General features: G+C 39.9%; 2 protein-coding genes across 3 annotated transcripts; one reads left to right on the forward strand and one right to left on the reverse strand.

Annotated features, from left to right (window-relative positions):
* Positions 1–1,051: 1,051 nt before the first annotated feature.
* Positions 1,052–7,130, reverse strand: actr10 (actin related protein 10). The gene is made up of 13 exons (XM_026342171.1): positions 6,942–7,130; positions 5,931–6,003; positions 5,752–5,834; positions 5,394–5,502; positions 5,148–5,255; positions 4,838–4,905; positions 4,576–4,655; positions 3,932–3,967; positions 3,092–3,171; positions 2,905–2,978; positions 2,642–2,723; positions 2,034–2,235; positions 1,052–1,945 (listed from the first exon to the last, which is right to left on the reverse strand). The coding sequence occupies exons 1-13, from the start codon at positions 7,016–7,018 to the stop codon at positions 1,764–1,766; spliced, it is 1,254 nt and encodes a 417-aa protein (XP_026197956.1). The 5' UTR covers positions 7,019–7,130; the 3' UTR covers positions 1,052–1,763.
* Positions 7,131–8,366: 1,236 nt separating this feature from the next.
* Positions 8,367–14,810, forward strand: LOC113149405 (armadillo like helical domain containing 4). Of its 2 annotated transcripts, none has more exons than XM_026341514.1 (8): positions 8,367–8,499; positions 9,501–10,393; positions 11,375–11,761; positions 12,258–12,407; positions 12,523–12,684; positions 12,860–12,891; positions 13,214–13,363; positions 13,501–14,810. In XM_026341514.1, the coding sequence occupies exons 2-8, from the start codon at positions 9,523–9,525 to the stop codon at positions 13,573–13,575; spliced, it is 1,827 nt and encodes a 608-aa protein (XP_026197299.1). In that variant the 5' UTR covers positions 8,367–8,499; positions 9,501–9,522; the 3' UTR covers positions 13,576–14,810. The 2 variants fall into 2 exon arrangements, with proteins under 2 accessions (XP_026197299.1, XP_026197300.1); XM_026341515.1 differs by having other exon boundaries at positions 8,398–8,499; positions 9,504–10,393.
* The last annotated feature ends 441 nt before the right edge of the window (positions 14,811–15,251 follow it).

Genomic DNA, 15,251 nt, shown 5'->3' on the forward strand with positions numbered 1-15,251 from the left:
CCAGTCGGAAGGAGATCTGACAAACAGCTGCGGCCTTCTGTCTCTGGGAACCACACTGATGCGCCAGACTCAGTCCTCATCAAGGGAGGATGGGGTTTTTCTCAGCTAGATGAGACACAGCAGGTGGGACTTTAAAGCTGTCATAGCATTGTCCGAAACATGGTCATCCAACACATCCAGCTCCTCATATATGCGTCAGACTGTCTCAAGAATAATCTCCAAATGGTAACTCATATAAACATTGGTAGAACTGTGCTCCCACTGCTTCAAAGTCCACTAATATGAATTATTAATTATTATTATGCAAACCTAAGGCCACAATTCTCCACCAACAAATCACCAATTTCAGCCGAAGATGTTTAAGTCATTTAACCTGAAGAAATTTAAAATTGCTGGAGTAAAAGAAACAGGAAACTTTACCACTGACATTTTAATGAAATTGTCCTTCAAAATGTGTTTTTGTCAAAAATCCCCTGAGGTTACCTGTAGACATTTCCCCTCATGCTTCCTGAAGCACATTCCACAAGTTGGATTGGCCTGATGAGTACCTCTATGTACTATATGATCAAGCTGCTCTCACTATTACTCAGTAGGGTGAGATCATGATTGTCTTGGATACTTCATTACACACTCTTCTTCCCTGAACATTTTAGAGCTGCGCTTTGAGCCATCGTCCTGTTGTAGAAAGAAACTGGCTCCAGACCCATGTACAGATCTCTCACTTTACCACCACCAAATCAGACGATCATGTTTCCCCTGCCATGCTTGACAGATGGTGTCACGCACTCCTTCTAGCATTGTTGCTCACTGTACAAATTTACATTAACAGTGTGCCTCTACGGCACAGGACTGATGTTTGCTAATAATGGGTCTCTGTACATCTGTGTAGAAGTTCCATCTGGAAAACATTTACACATATGTCTGATCGATTTGAAATTCTTTTAAAGACATGGGAACGCCGTTCATAGCTTAGGACTCTGACTGTGAGCTAAGTACAAACAAAAATAGCAATACTTAATTTCATTTTAGGATAAAATGACTGAAAAGCATGTTTGTTTGACTTCGGCATATTTATTTGTTGCAATGATTAAACTTCAGGGTTACAGAGCAAGATGGCTTTGTCGAAAAGATGGACACACACACATACACAGTTATTAGTCTGTCAGCTATTTATCTGGATCAGAACTCTTCTCAGGACCGAGTGAGTGCGTTTATATAATAGCTGGCTTTACCATCTTCTATTTTATTGTACAACTAACACCATTTTTGCTCTTTGACCTGTGGCTTTATCTAGGCAAGGTGCTAAATCTAACACCGCTGTGTGAGTGTGTTTAATGCATTTAAAATCACTTTACATGGCAAAGTACTAACAATAAATAAAACACTTTTTTCTTTGTTTTTTTTTTTTAATGACGTGTTGAGTTTCCATACGTCATTATATGTGACCCAAACATAACGTCAGCTACTTTCAGTTGAAATTTTGAAACATTTGTGACAAAGGGTGACTCATCTTGACCATCAATGCTCAACATTTTTGCAGAACATGCTTAAAATCATCAAGTGGACAGTGGAAGTGAGCACGTACAATGTGTGCTGTGTCTTCTAAGGTCAAAACCACAAGCAGAAAAACATCTAGAGATGTTTGTGTAGTTGCCCGTATGTAATACATTTACAGGATATGTGTTGACACGTTACAGAGATTGCAAACTATTCTACCAGGTAGAAGAATGGAGAATGATGTTTGAATTATGTTACAGCACATTCTACTTCTCAGTGGAGAAGGCTCTCTTCATTAGTGGCGGCGGGGTCTTTCCTGCTTCGTACAGAGACTCAGGGGGAGGAGAGCTCAAGCAGCACCAGTCTGGAATGCGACCTGTCTGGTTGTAGTAGTCCCGTGACACTGACCTACTGCCGAGGATGTCCTGAAGGGCCCCGAAGATTGCACCTGTTGAGCAGAAGACGAGATGAATGTAGAGAGAGGGGTTTTCTTCTGAAAAAACACTGACATGTTTAAATAAAACCTCCTATCTGACCTCCGAGCCAGGCGGTGCAGTTGGGCTTGGCAGGTGGAGCGTGTATACGGAAGCTCTTGCTTGCCAGCACTTCGCTGTACTTTGGTTTCTCCACCAGGAGGCGAATCTCTGCCAGCAGACGGTGCAAGAAACCGGGCAGCATAGCCGTGCCCCCGATCACCACGAGGTTCTCAGAGAGCACTTTCCGGGTGTCAATAGGGCACTGCAGAGAAACACATACACACGTATTTACAGACTAGAATAAAATCAGTCATGGAAGATTGATTACTTATGTTGTTAGTGTTCATGCACTGAAGTCAAGTTTAGGTCCTACTAAATGTGTCATGTAGGCAGTTTCCAAAAGACGAAGAAAAAATAATACTTCCACTACTACATCTAATTTCATATTTTGTTTTGTGGAAATTTATAGTGTTTAAAGGTTAGGATCTTATTTAAGATTTATTTTGAAAACTTTAATCTTGATACAGAATGTTCTACGTTTCCTTAGGCAGAGCCTTTTTGCATAGGGATAGATGTACATAATAAATCTTTCCACAGTGAATGTCTCTTCTGTGTTCCTATATTCTATCTGTTATTATCATTTTTTTAAATCTATGATGCAATTCCACCTTGACCAGACAGTCAAGAATCAGAGAGGCCACGCTCTTCTCCTCATTGTCCTGTTCAAACAGGATCTCCATCACGGAGTCTCTGCAAAAAAAGAGAAATTCTCATGTGTCACAACCAAATTTCTCAATACTGGAACATTTGTGACAAAAAGAAATGTGACTTCAAACTTATTTTAAATAGAGATATTCCATAAACAACAGCTCTTAAAAAATACAAATGCAGAACCAAATACTAATTTAATGTGGGTATTGTGATGAACTACCTGATTGATCCCTTAACATGTAGAATTTTCTCTCCATCCAGAGGATAATCAACATCTGGAGGAGGAGCTGGACGCTACAAGCACATTGAACAGAAAGAAGATATTTTCAAAAATGTGCAGGAATATATTCTTTACAGGTTTACAGACTGAGGATAACTGAGGCGACCTGTATACAAACACTACTCACCTCTGCTGTGCCACCCAGGTTAAATTTGGATTCCTGGATTTTGAGGCCTCTTTGCAGGTCACTGACAAAGCATGTTCTGACTGCAGGAAACAAAACATACATTTATAATTTTCTTACTGATACCAATTCATCTGTGTGGTATGACGTTTTTAAAAGACACTACATGTGACGCAGTGCAGTGACCTCATGAATTCAGTAAAATTCACTTATGCTCAGATATGATTCCACTACAGTTATAAAAGGCCAGTTCAGAAGACTGAACAGCGGATTGTACATATTTAGTCAAACTGCTCCGTACCTTGAATAATGATGTTACTGCACATTGAAATAATATTATATTTTGAGACTTAATGGAATTGTGATCAAAAGACATTTCAATACTTCACTACTTTGGCTTGAAAGGTGATGTTCTGTGCATCTATATTATAACTTTTTAACTAATATATAACTTGTTTCTTATTTGAGCAAAAGAAGATTTGAGAAATATCTCTGAATACTTTACTTTTGTATTCTGTTTACTCCTGATAGTAGAATGAGCCACAAACAACAAATACAAAATTACAATAGGCTGATAAGTCTGAATGGTTATACATAGCCACAAGGAACGGCTGTAACTCCCTATTGATATGAAATTTTACAGTGCATATTTGGTAAGAGAATATTACTGGAGAGGAATGATGATAGAGGAAGCAGCCACAGCGAGAGAGTCAAATAACCATTTTCAATTTGTATTGTGCAGTATTGTTTGTTTTTTTTCTACTGCTTCCTTTACTGACAAAAAACCCTTCGGATAAAAAGAGCTTTAAAAGCTTTTAACACCAAAATCTCATTCAAACCTACCCTTTATATCCTCCACTGTCTCCTCTGGGATGGTCCCTGATGAAAAGATGAAAAAGACATAAGAAATTAAGTGACACTTCATTTTCTTTGGTTCACTTGTGCACAAATCAGCCATTTCTTCCAAATTCTAATCTTCTAAGTTATATTTATGATGAAGCTGAATGTTCCTTTGGGGACCGTACATAGCTGACACTGCAGCAAAGGACAGTGGTGACTACTTGGTGTAAAATAAATCCAGTCTAAATCTCAGTCTCCCCATATATTATTGATATATATATACATATATATATATATATATATATATATATATATATATATATATATATATATATATATATATATATATATATACATATATGTATATACGTAAAGTTTTTCTCACTCTGATGCATCTGTATATCTCATAGCTCAACACTAGGACTCTAGGACCTAGGACCACTAGGACAAAATATGGAGAGAGAGAGACAAAGAAAATTCTAAAATTCTAAAATAGACTATGAATATGTAGAATTCAAAGGAATTCACTTTTACAGGTTATTCATATGAACAGTAAAGGATACATACTGTAAAGCAAAGCATTTATATTTTATAAATGTAACTATTTAAAAGACAAATAATTTTGTACTGTGTTTTTCTGAAATTACCAATGATAGCGGGTACACTCTGCCCAGTGCTGGTGTCTGTGTCCACAGTGCACTGCTCCACGAGAAATCCATCTAATTCTCTACAGGAAATAGAGACAGATCCAGTTGGAGGAAACAAGTGCATCTACAAATGGTTCCATATAACAGTCACAAGATTTTGAATCATGATGCTGGGATTGTGAAATAGAATTGTTGCAACCAAGTGTGCAGAAAGTAGGACACCTTAATGCACCCGCTGCGTAAATCAGTTAAAGCTACTTACTTATGGATGGCTTTTCCTCCCAAAGGCAAAGCCTCCCAAGCTGGCAGAATAGGAGTGCACTCATAAACCTGATTTCACTGTTAAGGTGGCAACAGATAATTTCCAAACATTTATACTTATACTATCAGAATATTCCTTCTTATTCGTGTTTAGGGGAACGCAAATATTACAGATGGTAGACTACATCAGAAATCTATCAATAATAACAAGACTGTTTATGTGTCACAGTGTCCATTTATCTAAGATGAAGCTCCTTCTTGGCAGCAGTGAGGTAATCATTAGAAACTGCAAAATAACAGGAAAAGGATACAGGAAGCACTAAGGTCTCTGTGTATCCACAGTCCATCACCAAAGCAGAGTTGATGCCTAAAGTCATGATGGCCATGAGGTGGCTTGGTGCAAACAGCACAGAAGGAACCTGTAGAACAACATCAAGAGTAAAACTTCACAAAAACTTAACCTGAAACTGTAGCTTAATTATGTTAATACCTAATACCTGAAGTGTTCCACACTGACACTCTCTTTTGTAAAACACAAATTTCCTTTGAACAAGTACCTCAAACTGTTTGAAGAAAACCTTGGTGAGAGTCTCCCTGAAGTGAGATGGGCAGAGGATGGACTCGATGATGACCACTCTTCTGTCGCGTGGGTTCACCAGCAGGTGCCTGATTGAGACGAATGGGAAGACAAATTTTGACTTTATGAGGATGAACCAATGTTTTCAGCTAACAGCAGGATATGTTCTGTATATAGGATATTATCAAATTTTCACAAAAGAAAATATGTTTTACAATTACAAACTATTGTAATCAAAATGATTATTATTAAATACAGTAATCTTTTAATTCATTACAGTATTACCATAAATTACAATATAGCTGTTTTCTACAAAACAATGAATTGCTAATGCTTACCTGAAGTACAGTATATGGATAAACTCTTTGAGGATGACATAAAGCTCTTCTGTGTTGATGTTGTACTGAACCACTTTGATGGCCTGAAAGGAAGACATCACAAACACGTTGAAAACATTTTGTATTTTCCACATATATATTATTATTATAATTAATACATGAGTACAGTAGTGTCTCACCTGTTGCTGTCCTGGTTTCCGGATCTCGCTCGGAATTATGAACCTGGGCCCCGTTTCCCCTGCAAAGCCGCATCTGCAGAGAAAAAAAAAAAAAGATGAGCTACCAAAAGATGTGCAGGAAGGATAAATGCATATTTAAGATTAAGATAGTGCACTAGCATTTACTAACAAGATCAATGCACTTGGTATTCTTAAGAATCCTACACACACTACGATAAAAAGGGGTACATAGTTGCTTTATGAGAAAGCAAAAGCATTTTAATGCAGCTGCATTAAGAGTGTATGAGGAACTGTTTTGGGACAGCAACTGTAGACAAAGACATAATTGTTAGAAGAACTGTCTTATTTATCTCCATGTGACTTGCCTCAGACCAGTTTCCCTCTCATCTCTACTGTATACCGCATACAAAAATAACAGTGCTAAAAATCTTAGGCAGCACTACAATCATGTATCCCACTAGTAAAATGTGTATTTACTGTAATGGTTACAATGAACTTTAAGACCTATGCTCTTTCCAAATCCTACACAGTTGTGTAAGATCAATATGGGACAGCTTTAAGATCACCAGGTGGTTACACTGTTTAGATCATTTAACCAGCTGTCATCATAGGAGGAAATCTTCATCTCACAGTGGACAAACGTCAGGGACCTGGTTTGGGAAAACCAAATTAACATGTATGGCACTCAACCACCAGTAATTGTCATTGTAGCTGAGAAGCTACTGGCGCTGAGTGTAGTTGTTTTTCTCCCTTATAGGATTTTACCTTAACACTAATGTGGCATTAACCCAGCTAACTTAGCTAACGCTAGCTGAACAGCTGAACTGAATGACTAGCTTAGCTTCCTAGCTAACACCACCACTATGTGCAAATATACATCGCAACAACCCCAGTATTAGAAGATCTAAAGTGGTAAGATGGTGGTAAGTTAGCGTTAGTTAATCCAGAAAGCAAATAATACGACAGCTCACTGCTAACTATGTTATCAAGCTGTGCTAACATGATACTCACTTTGTGTATGCTGCTCCTAAATCAATAACAATCGCAGTCTTCTCTCCTCCACTTCCCAACCCATCAAACAAGGGCATTTTATCAATATGTATATCAAATATATATAATCAGCAGTCACAAATTTGCATCTTATCAAAAAGATGAAAAGTCTGTTGTTTTCCTGTTGGGCTGGGTTGGGTCCTTTGTAAAGCGCTGACGTCACACGAGATCGCCTGATCAAAAATAAATAAATAAATAAAATAAAAATAAATAAATAAATAATAAAAGGTACACATACACGTAATATGTCAAAACTACAAACAACCTGAACAGTCAAGTTCAAAGTTCAACTTCAATGTAGCCTAAAAATGTCTAGATTGCAGATATAAATGTTCCTGGGTAGGACAGGAACACATGCAACACTGAGGAGCTATAACCTCTTGAGTTCTACTGATTAAACCAGAAACAGGTCAAATTATTTCTCTTATTCCTGAAACAGGTATTATTTTTAAATAGTGGCTGTCCCTGGATGCTGCTGGTGTAATTTCACTGTGTCACCACGGGAGGTCACTGGAAGTTTGTTAGTATGATCAAACTACTGCTCACTGTCAACTTACTCCAGTGTCAAACTCTACGAGGATGTATTCATTAAAATAACTATCTCTGTTCCAAGTGGAGCCACATTTTAATAAAGCACATATAGCAGGCAAAGCTATTGATGTTGCCATAGTTCTACAATGACCATACCATGATATATATTTACCTTTAGTCAACACCTAATGGGTTCTCTCTGGATTCGAAGAGTGGTATTTATATAAAAACTGATGAATAAATGGATGGAAATGAAATGATGGATGAATAAATATGTTCCTTGTGATTGTTACTGCTTTCTGTTTATATATGCACTTTGCTGTATATCTGCTTGTATGCCATTCTGTTTGAAAATAAAAGAAAAGCAAACAATCTATACATACATAAACTAACACGATATCCAGCATAATAGCCTGTTCACTCACAATATCAAAGCATGTTAAAGCTCAGAATGCATTACATAAGTAAAAACATGTGTGATTTCATTGATACCTTCTCTGTGTTTTCTAATAACAAAGCGATTTTACACCAAAGAGACACAAACAAACTATTACATCCATGAAATAGTTACAGCTGAGCTGGTGTCCCCTGCTCTCACAAACATATGATCTTTAACTTGAGATTAATCAGCAATAAATACAATAAACGATAGGGGTGCACAGTAGAGACAAAAACATAACTGTTTATTATAGAACAAGGGACAGACGTCCTTGAAAGGAATAGCACAGAAAAACTCCTAAACCATCGTGCAGATTTGAAGAAATCGGTTGCAGCACATAAGAAACAGGACAGACGTAGAGAAAACGGAGGTTTTCAGTCAGTGACGTTGAGCTGCACAACAACAAGCCTCTCCACCAGTTTGCCTTCCACACTAGTCTGCTCTGAATTTGTGTCAGCACCGACTGCTTTTTATTTATTTATTTTTTTGGACTCTGCAAAAGAAGCCGCGCGTCCTCCGGGCACAAGAATCCGTCATGAACTGTGGCAGGTAACGACAGCTTTATTTTCAGCACCATCATTGTTAACTGACGCACATTTACACACTCCCAGTGATCGGAATACGATGCGTGATGCGATTTAGGGGATGCATCGAGCCCAGGTATGGGGATTTTGTGCAGCCAGTTTGGACAAATGTGATTCGACGCCGCTGCGTAAATGTGTTTACAGTCCCAATGTTGGAGCGATCGTGTTGTCAGGTGCTGGACTGCAGGAGCGTGCTTCCTGAGTGTATTAACTGTATCGATCACAGGGGAGGGGCGCAGGCAGGAAAGTGGGTTATATTGTGACATTGTTGGACTGTGTATCATTAGGGCTGGATGATGATTTCTCTCACACGCTTGTCTGACAGAGGCCAAATGTCGTTTCTCTTGATTGTCTTATTGATGCCACATCATGTGAAGCAACAAATGCGCAACGCAGTCAGGTGCTGGCTTTTAATCCAGTTTATCGGGTGATAATGTAGTGCATATTGTGAAAATAAGAGTAACATTCATGGATCATGGTAGAGGATTCAAGAGGATAAAAAAACCTGGTGCTATTTATAGGTGAAGTGCGGAGGGGTGCTAAGGATTGCTGGATTGCTGTGTCAGATTCCCACTCTCTCTCTCTCTCTCTCTCTCTCTCTGTTTGTCATTTTCCTTCTGTGTGAGTGGGTGCTCAGCATTTCCTTCTGTTAATATACAAAATGAACAGAAGACAGAAGAAAAAGGGGATGTCAAAACAGTGCAACTGCAGCATCAAAGCATAAGCGAGCAGAAATACAGAGTTAATGGCAGGAAGTCTTCAATACCTGGCCTTTGATCTGCAGTGGCACACCTTTGAAATGAGCCCTGCCACGTGTCTTCCATCACTGACATCGACATCTCTGTGTTGTCTCTCTGTCCACATGTCTGCTGCGTAACAAGGTGTATAGAAGTTGCAATAGAAGTTGCAGACAGGCACTGTTCACACCTCAACCTATTAGTATTTATCATTTGCATTTACTTTCAGCAGGCACTGAGACCAGATAGAAATGACACTCCATCATCTCCTGTTGGCTGGGATTTGTCTCGTTGTCTATGGAACCCCTGTCCGTCTCCCAAACACCACCCCCACACTGGACAGTGACTGTAACGGTCAGTGTGCCTGCTCAGTAGCAACTGTTGGGTTGACACACGCCACTGATGTAAAGTCTAAACCCTCAGACACAGAACAAGTGACTAGCCTGATACTGAATGTAGGTGTAGAGGGAACAGCTGGCCCACATCAACGACCTGAGGGAATAGATCCAGTGACGCAGACAGAAAACGGGGACAGCCTTGATGGAAGATCTGAGCCGAGTGAGGCTGGCAAAGAGGCATGGAGCCAGAGGGGCCAGTTAAAGAAGGTCAGGAGCACATCTGAAATGGGACATGCTGAAAGACAGTCAGAGGCTGGTTCAGTGTTGTCTGAGGAACCGGAGACCACTAAGGAGGCAACGTCTACAGGTGGAAAAAAGCAGCTGGACATAGACATGAGTACCGTTAGACTGACTCCAGGGAGATTTTTGGCTTCCTCGACAACGACGCCACAGCTGAGCATCACAGTCAGAGAGAGCAAAGAGCAAGGTGGGGAAGACAGACTGCGACTGCCTGGTGAAGGTGATTCCCACCAGGGTAAAGACCCAGATACAGGCTTGCCCACTCCAGAAGCGCCACATCTTTCAGCTCGGTTCCAAAGACTGACATCCCACAGCCCAACCCCTCCCTCTGCCTTTGTCTCAACACCTTTGACAACTTGGGGCAATGATGGAGCTACAGTATCTCCCCTCTCAGACCCACTGTTACCTGAAATTGGACCAAATCTAATGCCTAAAGAGGATGGACCAGAAAGTCTGTGGACTGAGGCAGCAAGACCTGGTGGAGGTAAGTGAGAAAAATTAGGAATTAGAAAAACTTTCTCTATTTCACTATTAGTCATTACTACCTATGTGAAAATTTAATTTGCTAGATTTTGCAGGGTTGTAGAAAGCTTCATTAAAAAGTGCAATGGAAATGAAACTGATATGGCTCGTGGCAGAGATTGCCTTTGATGATTGCCAACGAAGGTGTCCGCTTTTCCACACTCTACTTCCAACCCCAGCTGGGACCAGTGGCAGTCTAATTACTTGCTATTCCTGACTTGAGTTTTTTTTTTTTTAAAGGAGAACACACAAAAGTGCCAGAAGAAGGCTGGTGGCAGAGTGTTTTCTAAAAGTCTTTGGAGGATTCAACCCCTCAAACCTCTTCTCTTTCTCCCCCACACTTCACACTCTCCATCAAAACCATCATAAAGCACAATATGCAGGTTATTATTGGGTGAAGCAGGAAAGGGAAATGGATTAAAGAGTCTGTCTGTGCCAATATGTGTTCCCGACGTGCGTATGGGGATTGCCTGTTTGATGAAGCTTCCTCCCAACAGAAAAGAATCAGAAAAATATTTAATTCCCAAAACAGCATTATATAAAAGGATAAAAGCACTTTCTGCCCCCCTGCTTTACCTACTTTACAATTGCTTTGGACCAAAGCAAATGTTTGAGAGATTTGCGGTAACAGTTTATCTTGTGACAACTCCCTCTGTGGTAGTCTAGCACCTTTTTTTTTAAGCAGTCCTTTCATTGTGTCCTCACTGTGAACTTTGCTCTGACAGAGTGGAAGTGCTTCTAATGAGACAACTGCCTGTCCAAAGCTGTGTCTGTTTCAAAATGCTTAAAAATGTACATAAAGAAAAGAGAAAAGACCATCACCTTGTCATCATCATTTGCCCCCGTTTATTTATTAGTAATTCACTGATCTGAAAACACATCTGTCCTGGCACATTTTATGACCTCCATTCTGTCTCTGTACTTATATCGACACAAATTGCAGCAGACACCGTGGTCCCGCTGTCTCAGGATGAAGCCACCGAGGGCACCATGTCATCAGAAGCTCTCCCTCTCATTTTTGAGCCGTTTGAAGATGCCACACCAGAGGGGGCAGCGGCAGCAGCAGTGGTCCCACTGATACCCGGCAGTGTACAGCTTCCTGCTGCCATGGCGACCAAAGGAATACATCTGTCAGAGGTGGACCTGAACCAGCTGGTCACCGTGGAGACAGACAGCAATGGTCCATCACATGCCCAACCCCTGCTGATGCCAGACTGGACGTCACCTTGGCAGACATCAGGATCTGAGCTCCAGGAGCCAATCAGCTCCTCAGGTCCGTCTGTTTCACAGCGCCATGCTGGAGCGGAGTCAGAGGATCTTTCTGAGAGAGGTGATGAGTCAAGGCTTGTTAGCATGTCAAACATATTTGACATGCTGATTATATATATATATATATATATATATATATATATATATATATATATATATACTGTCTTGAATTTCTTTCAGCCCAACTCTACTATAAACATTTAGCATTCATATTTAAATGCTGTAGGTGATAAGTCTTTGTGAATGTCATCTTCAACATTTTTCACGTGTCACGTCTCTCCAGTATCACATCACTTGACATGAACAGGTGCTGATATCTACTTGTACATTAGCAAATATATATTAATTGAATTCATTGAAGATTGCTACAGTAAGTAGAAAAATGTAAAGTCAATAGGATTTGTATGACCACTGGATAAATTGCACTTGTCAATGTTTCACTAGATTATAAGAAAGGTTTTGTTAGCCTAATATAACCTCTCACATGTCACAGGTTGAAACGAGCTATGAAAGCTGCTCTACTGTCTTCCTTGTGCTGTGTGGTTTGTGACATGCAGTTGCTGTGAAGACACCAAACCTTGAAGACAACGTGCCCACCACCGACCCCTCTCACTCATCCTTCCAGCATGCTATGACAACGGTTACCATGGCAACCCATCAGCCCATGCACAAATCCAGATCAGGGTTAGAGGAGATGGAGTCTGAGGGTAAGACGAGTTCTATTGCAGAGGAAAAAAATGTATTTTTAATTGTATTTTCTTTTTTCAAATATGGGTTATGGGCTTCATGGCCGCTGAGTAGATTTTTTTTTTTTTGCCACAGAGGAACCAGATGATGAGGACGACGATGAAGAAAACTCTGAGGAATCAGTGGAAGAAGAAAGTGACGAGGACCTAACAGAAACACCTAAAACATCCTCAACGCAGCCTCCGTACAGCTTCATCCCTCCTCCTCCTGTCTGGGTTCAACGCAACCAGGGGCTGAGTATGGCAACATGCTTTCTAAATACGTGGAACATATCAGATTAGTGCTCACACCTTTACTTTCATCACATACATTATCAAACATCAACATCACAGCCGCTGACAAGAATGAAAGAAAAACGGCTTTGCATGATGTTGCTCTGCTAAATCTAAATCTGTGTCTTCATTTCTTCCAGTGCGTAGCTGGGTCGAGCTGATCAGAGAAAAGGTAAGAGTGCCCCCTGCTGTCTAAGATCCAAGTTTTAGTTGGAAATCAAAATAAAAAAAGGGAATTTATTTTATGAAATTGTGTTAAGGATAAAGCAGCAAGTATTTATTAGTGTAGATAAATCATAAAACATAAATACTCACTATGGGTAGACAATGACTAAAATATAGAGGTATCTGAGTGCTGTGTTATAAATCTTTCTTTATGCTGATAAACTGACCACAACTTTTATTCCCATCATGAGAAATGAAACGTGTTTATCTAGATGAGTCACGTTTGTGACTCTGCTCCAGTTTGACCTATGCGTCTCCACCTTCGGCAGGCAGGTTACGTGTCCGGGATGTTGGCCCCTGTGGGCATCGGTATCACGGGGGCTCTGCTAATTGTAGGTGCCCTGTACAGCATCAGGATGATTCACCGCAAGAGGAGGAACAGCTTCAAACACCAGAGGAGGAAGGTCAGACAACCAGAGGTCAATACCCTACTTGTAATTATCACTTTATACTCGTTTCGCGTTATTGAAAACCAGTCACCAGTTACCGACTCACATCACCCACCATGGGTCTCAAATTCATTAGGTTTAGCATTTTGCTTATTTTTCTTCTCCAGCAACCTCGGGAGACCAGCACGAGCCATCAAGACCAGGCCATGCTGCTGGCCGACAGCTCTGAGGATGAATTCTGATGAGACCCTTCAGGGCTCCTTTTGCCGATGACCAATGGCAGGTGCTCCTGTAACAGAGCCTCTGTGGACATCACCATTGCTATGACTTCTGCATCTCTAATCACCCAGGGCTGTTTGGCTGTGACTCATCTGATCAACAGAGTGTGACACAGGATAGGGCACAATTAGCACAGGCTGCACAATGGTCAGCTTTGTATTCCCCTCTTTTCTACCAACATGGGCACTTTTCTGAATGTTGTCAGGTGATGCTGACTGTAACGACCTGGCAGGGCTGGCGTGATGCACTTTGACATAAAAAGCATTGGCCTATTGCTCCTCATAAAGAAAAAATGTGTTGAAAGCCCTGCTGGTAAATTGAAGTTCTGAGTTTGTGGAGTAGAGGGGGACCAGCGTACTAAAAGGGCTGTGGAAGAGTTATCTACAGAAGCCATGTAAATATATATAAGGTATATGTAGCTGACTTGAGGTCAGTTGTGTTACTGTAAATAAATCTTTATTCTTGCTAAACATCTAGAGTAGGGTAAGGAAATAACTTAACGAACCAGAGAAGATCAATACCTTTGATGTGAGCCCGTGTCTGTTAGCTTAATGTATCTGAAACAGATACGTAGTCCAAAGATGCCTAACAGCACCTAAATCTCACCAAAACTACGTGTACTGATGGAAATTTGTTGTTTTACAGGGGTCATGTGCAGAATAATCTTGTGGCTGAGAGCAGCAACCCCGAGTTCCCACCTTTTTACCTGACAACAGCTAATTGCTAAACAAGAACGATTTAACACATTAATGGGTTTTAGAGGCTAATGTAGTTAGTATCACATCACAGACTAGCTGTTTTCCTGCTTCCCAGTCTTTATGCTGTTTCTTGGCTGTAACATGAGCTTCATACTGCGTGTGTACGAGTGCCATCGTCTGAATAAGTACATTGTGCACACTGTGAAACGACTCCTCTGTCAGTCAAATACAATTCATTTGCATTAATGTTTGGTTTAGATGTGAATTTTGTGCAAATGTAAATTTTTTTTTATTCAGTCATTTAACGAGAAGCATATATGAAATACGATCATTCTGTAAACCTATGTAGCATAAAACAGATTTTAATGTACAACATAAATGATATGACTTCTAAGTGCATGACATCTTTTCATTTGCAGACCTGTTGCAGAGACTTCTAATGGATGATGGTTTCTTTTAGCTGGAAAATCACAAACATTTAACACTAAGGTATTAAATGCCGTTGTTTTTTTTTTTTTTTTTTTTGTTTTCTGTGTGTTTTCAGGTTCAGAGGTGGGCAGATAAATTTGGCCCAAGATGTTTCACTGAGAACGTCAAATTGCTGAGATAGAGAGTTTTATGTTCTTACTTTTTGAGAAAAGAAGATAAATAAGAACTGTTGTCCCAACTAAAAAGATGCAACAAGTAAATGAACATGTCATTTAAGCAATGTTTGTAACACTAATGATGTTCACATATGGTCTTGTCTTTTGTTCAAAGAAAACATATTTTCTGTAATTTCAGGAGCCATCTGATCCGCTTACTGTACAACTCTGTTTATATGCAATAATAGTGATCTAGGGTGTTATGTAAAATATTGACACTTTGTCTCTTTATGTAGATATGAAATAGGATGTGATCAAATAAACAAATCTTTTAGATGTCTAATTAGGTCTCCTTCC

Source organism: Anabas testudineus, chromosome 24, assembly GCF_900324465.2.
Source record: "Anabas testudineus chromosome 24, fAnaTes1.2, whole genome shotgun sequence".
In the NCBI taxonomy this organism is placed as follows: Eukaryota; Metazoa; Chordata; class Actinopteri; order Anabantiformes; family Anabantidae; genus Anabas; species Anabas testudineus.

What these genes read in the sequence shown, in the direction of transcription:
- LOC113149405 (XM_026341514.1), top strand. Translation starts at nt 9,523, where the DNA reads ATGACACTCCATCATCTCCTGTTGGCTGGGATTTGTCTCGTTGTCTAT. An exon ending in AGAGGATCTTTCTGAGAGAG is followed by an intron (nt 11,762 to 12,257) that starts GTGATGAGTCAA and finishes TGTGACATGCAG; the next exon opens with TTGCTGTGAAGACACCAAAC. An exon ending in TCGAGCTGATCAGAGAAAAG is followed by an intron (nt 12,892 to 13,213) that starts GTAAGAGTGCCC and finishes CACCTTCGGCAG; the next exon opens with GCAGGTTACGTGTCCGGGAT.
- actr10 (XM_026342171.1), bottom strand. Translation starts at nt 7,018, where the DNA reads ATGCCCTTGTTTGATGGGTTGGGAAGTGGAGGAGAGAAGACTGCGATT. An exon ending in GGAAACCAGGACAGCAACAG is followed by an intron (nt 5,835 to 5,930) that starts GTGAGACACTAC and finishes TCTTCCTTTCAG; the next exon opens with GCCATCAAAGTGGTTCAGTA. An exon ending in CAGAGACCTTAGTGCTTCCT is followed by an intron (nt 4,906 to 5,147) that starts GTATCCTTTTCC and finishes CAGTGAAATCAG; the next exon opens with GTTTATGAGTGCACTCCTAT.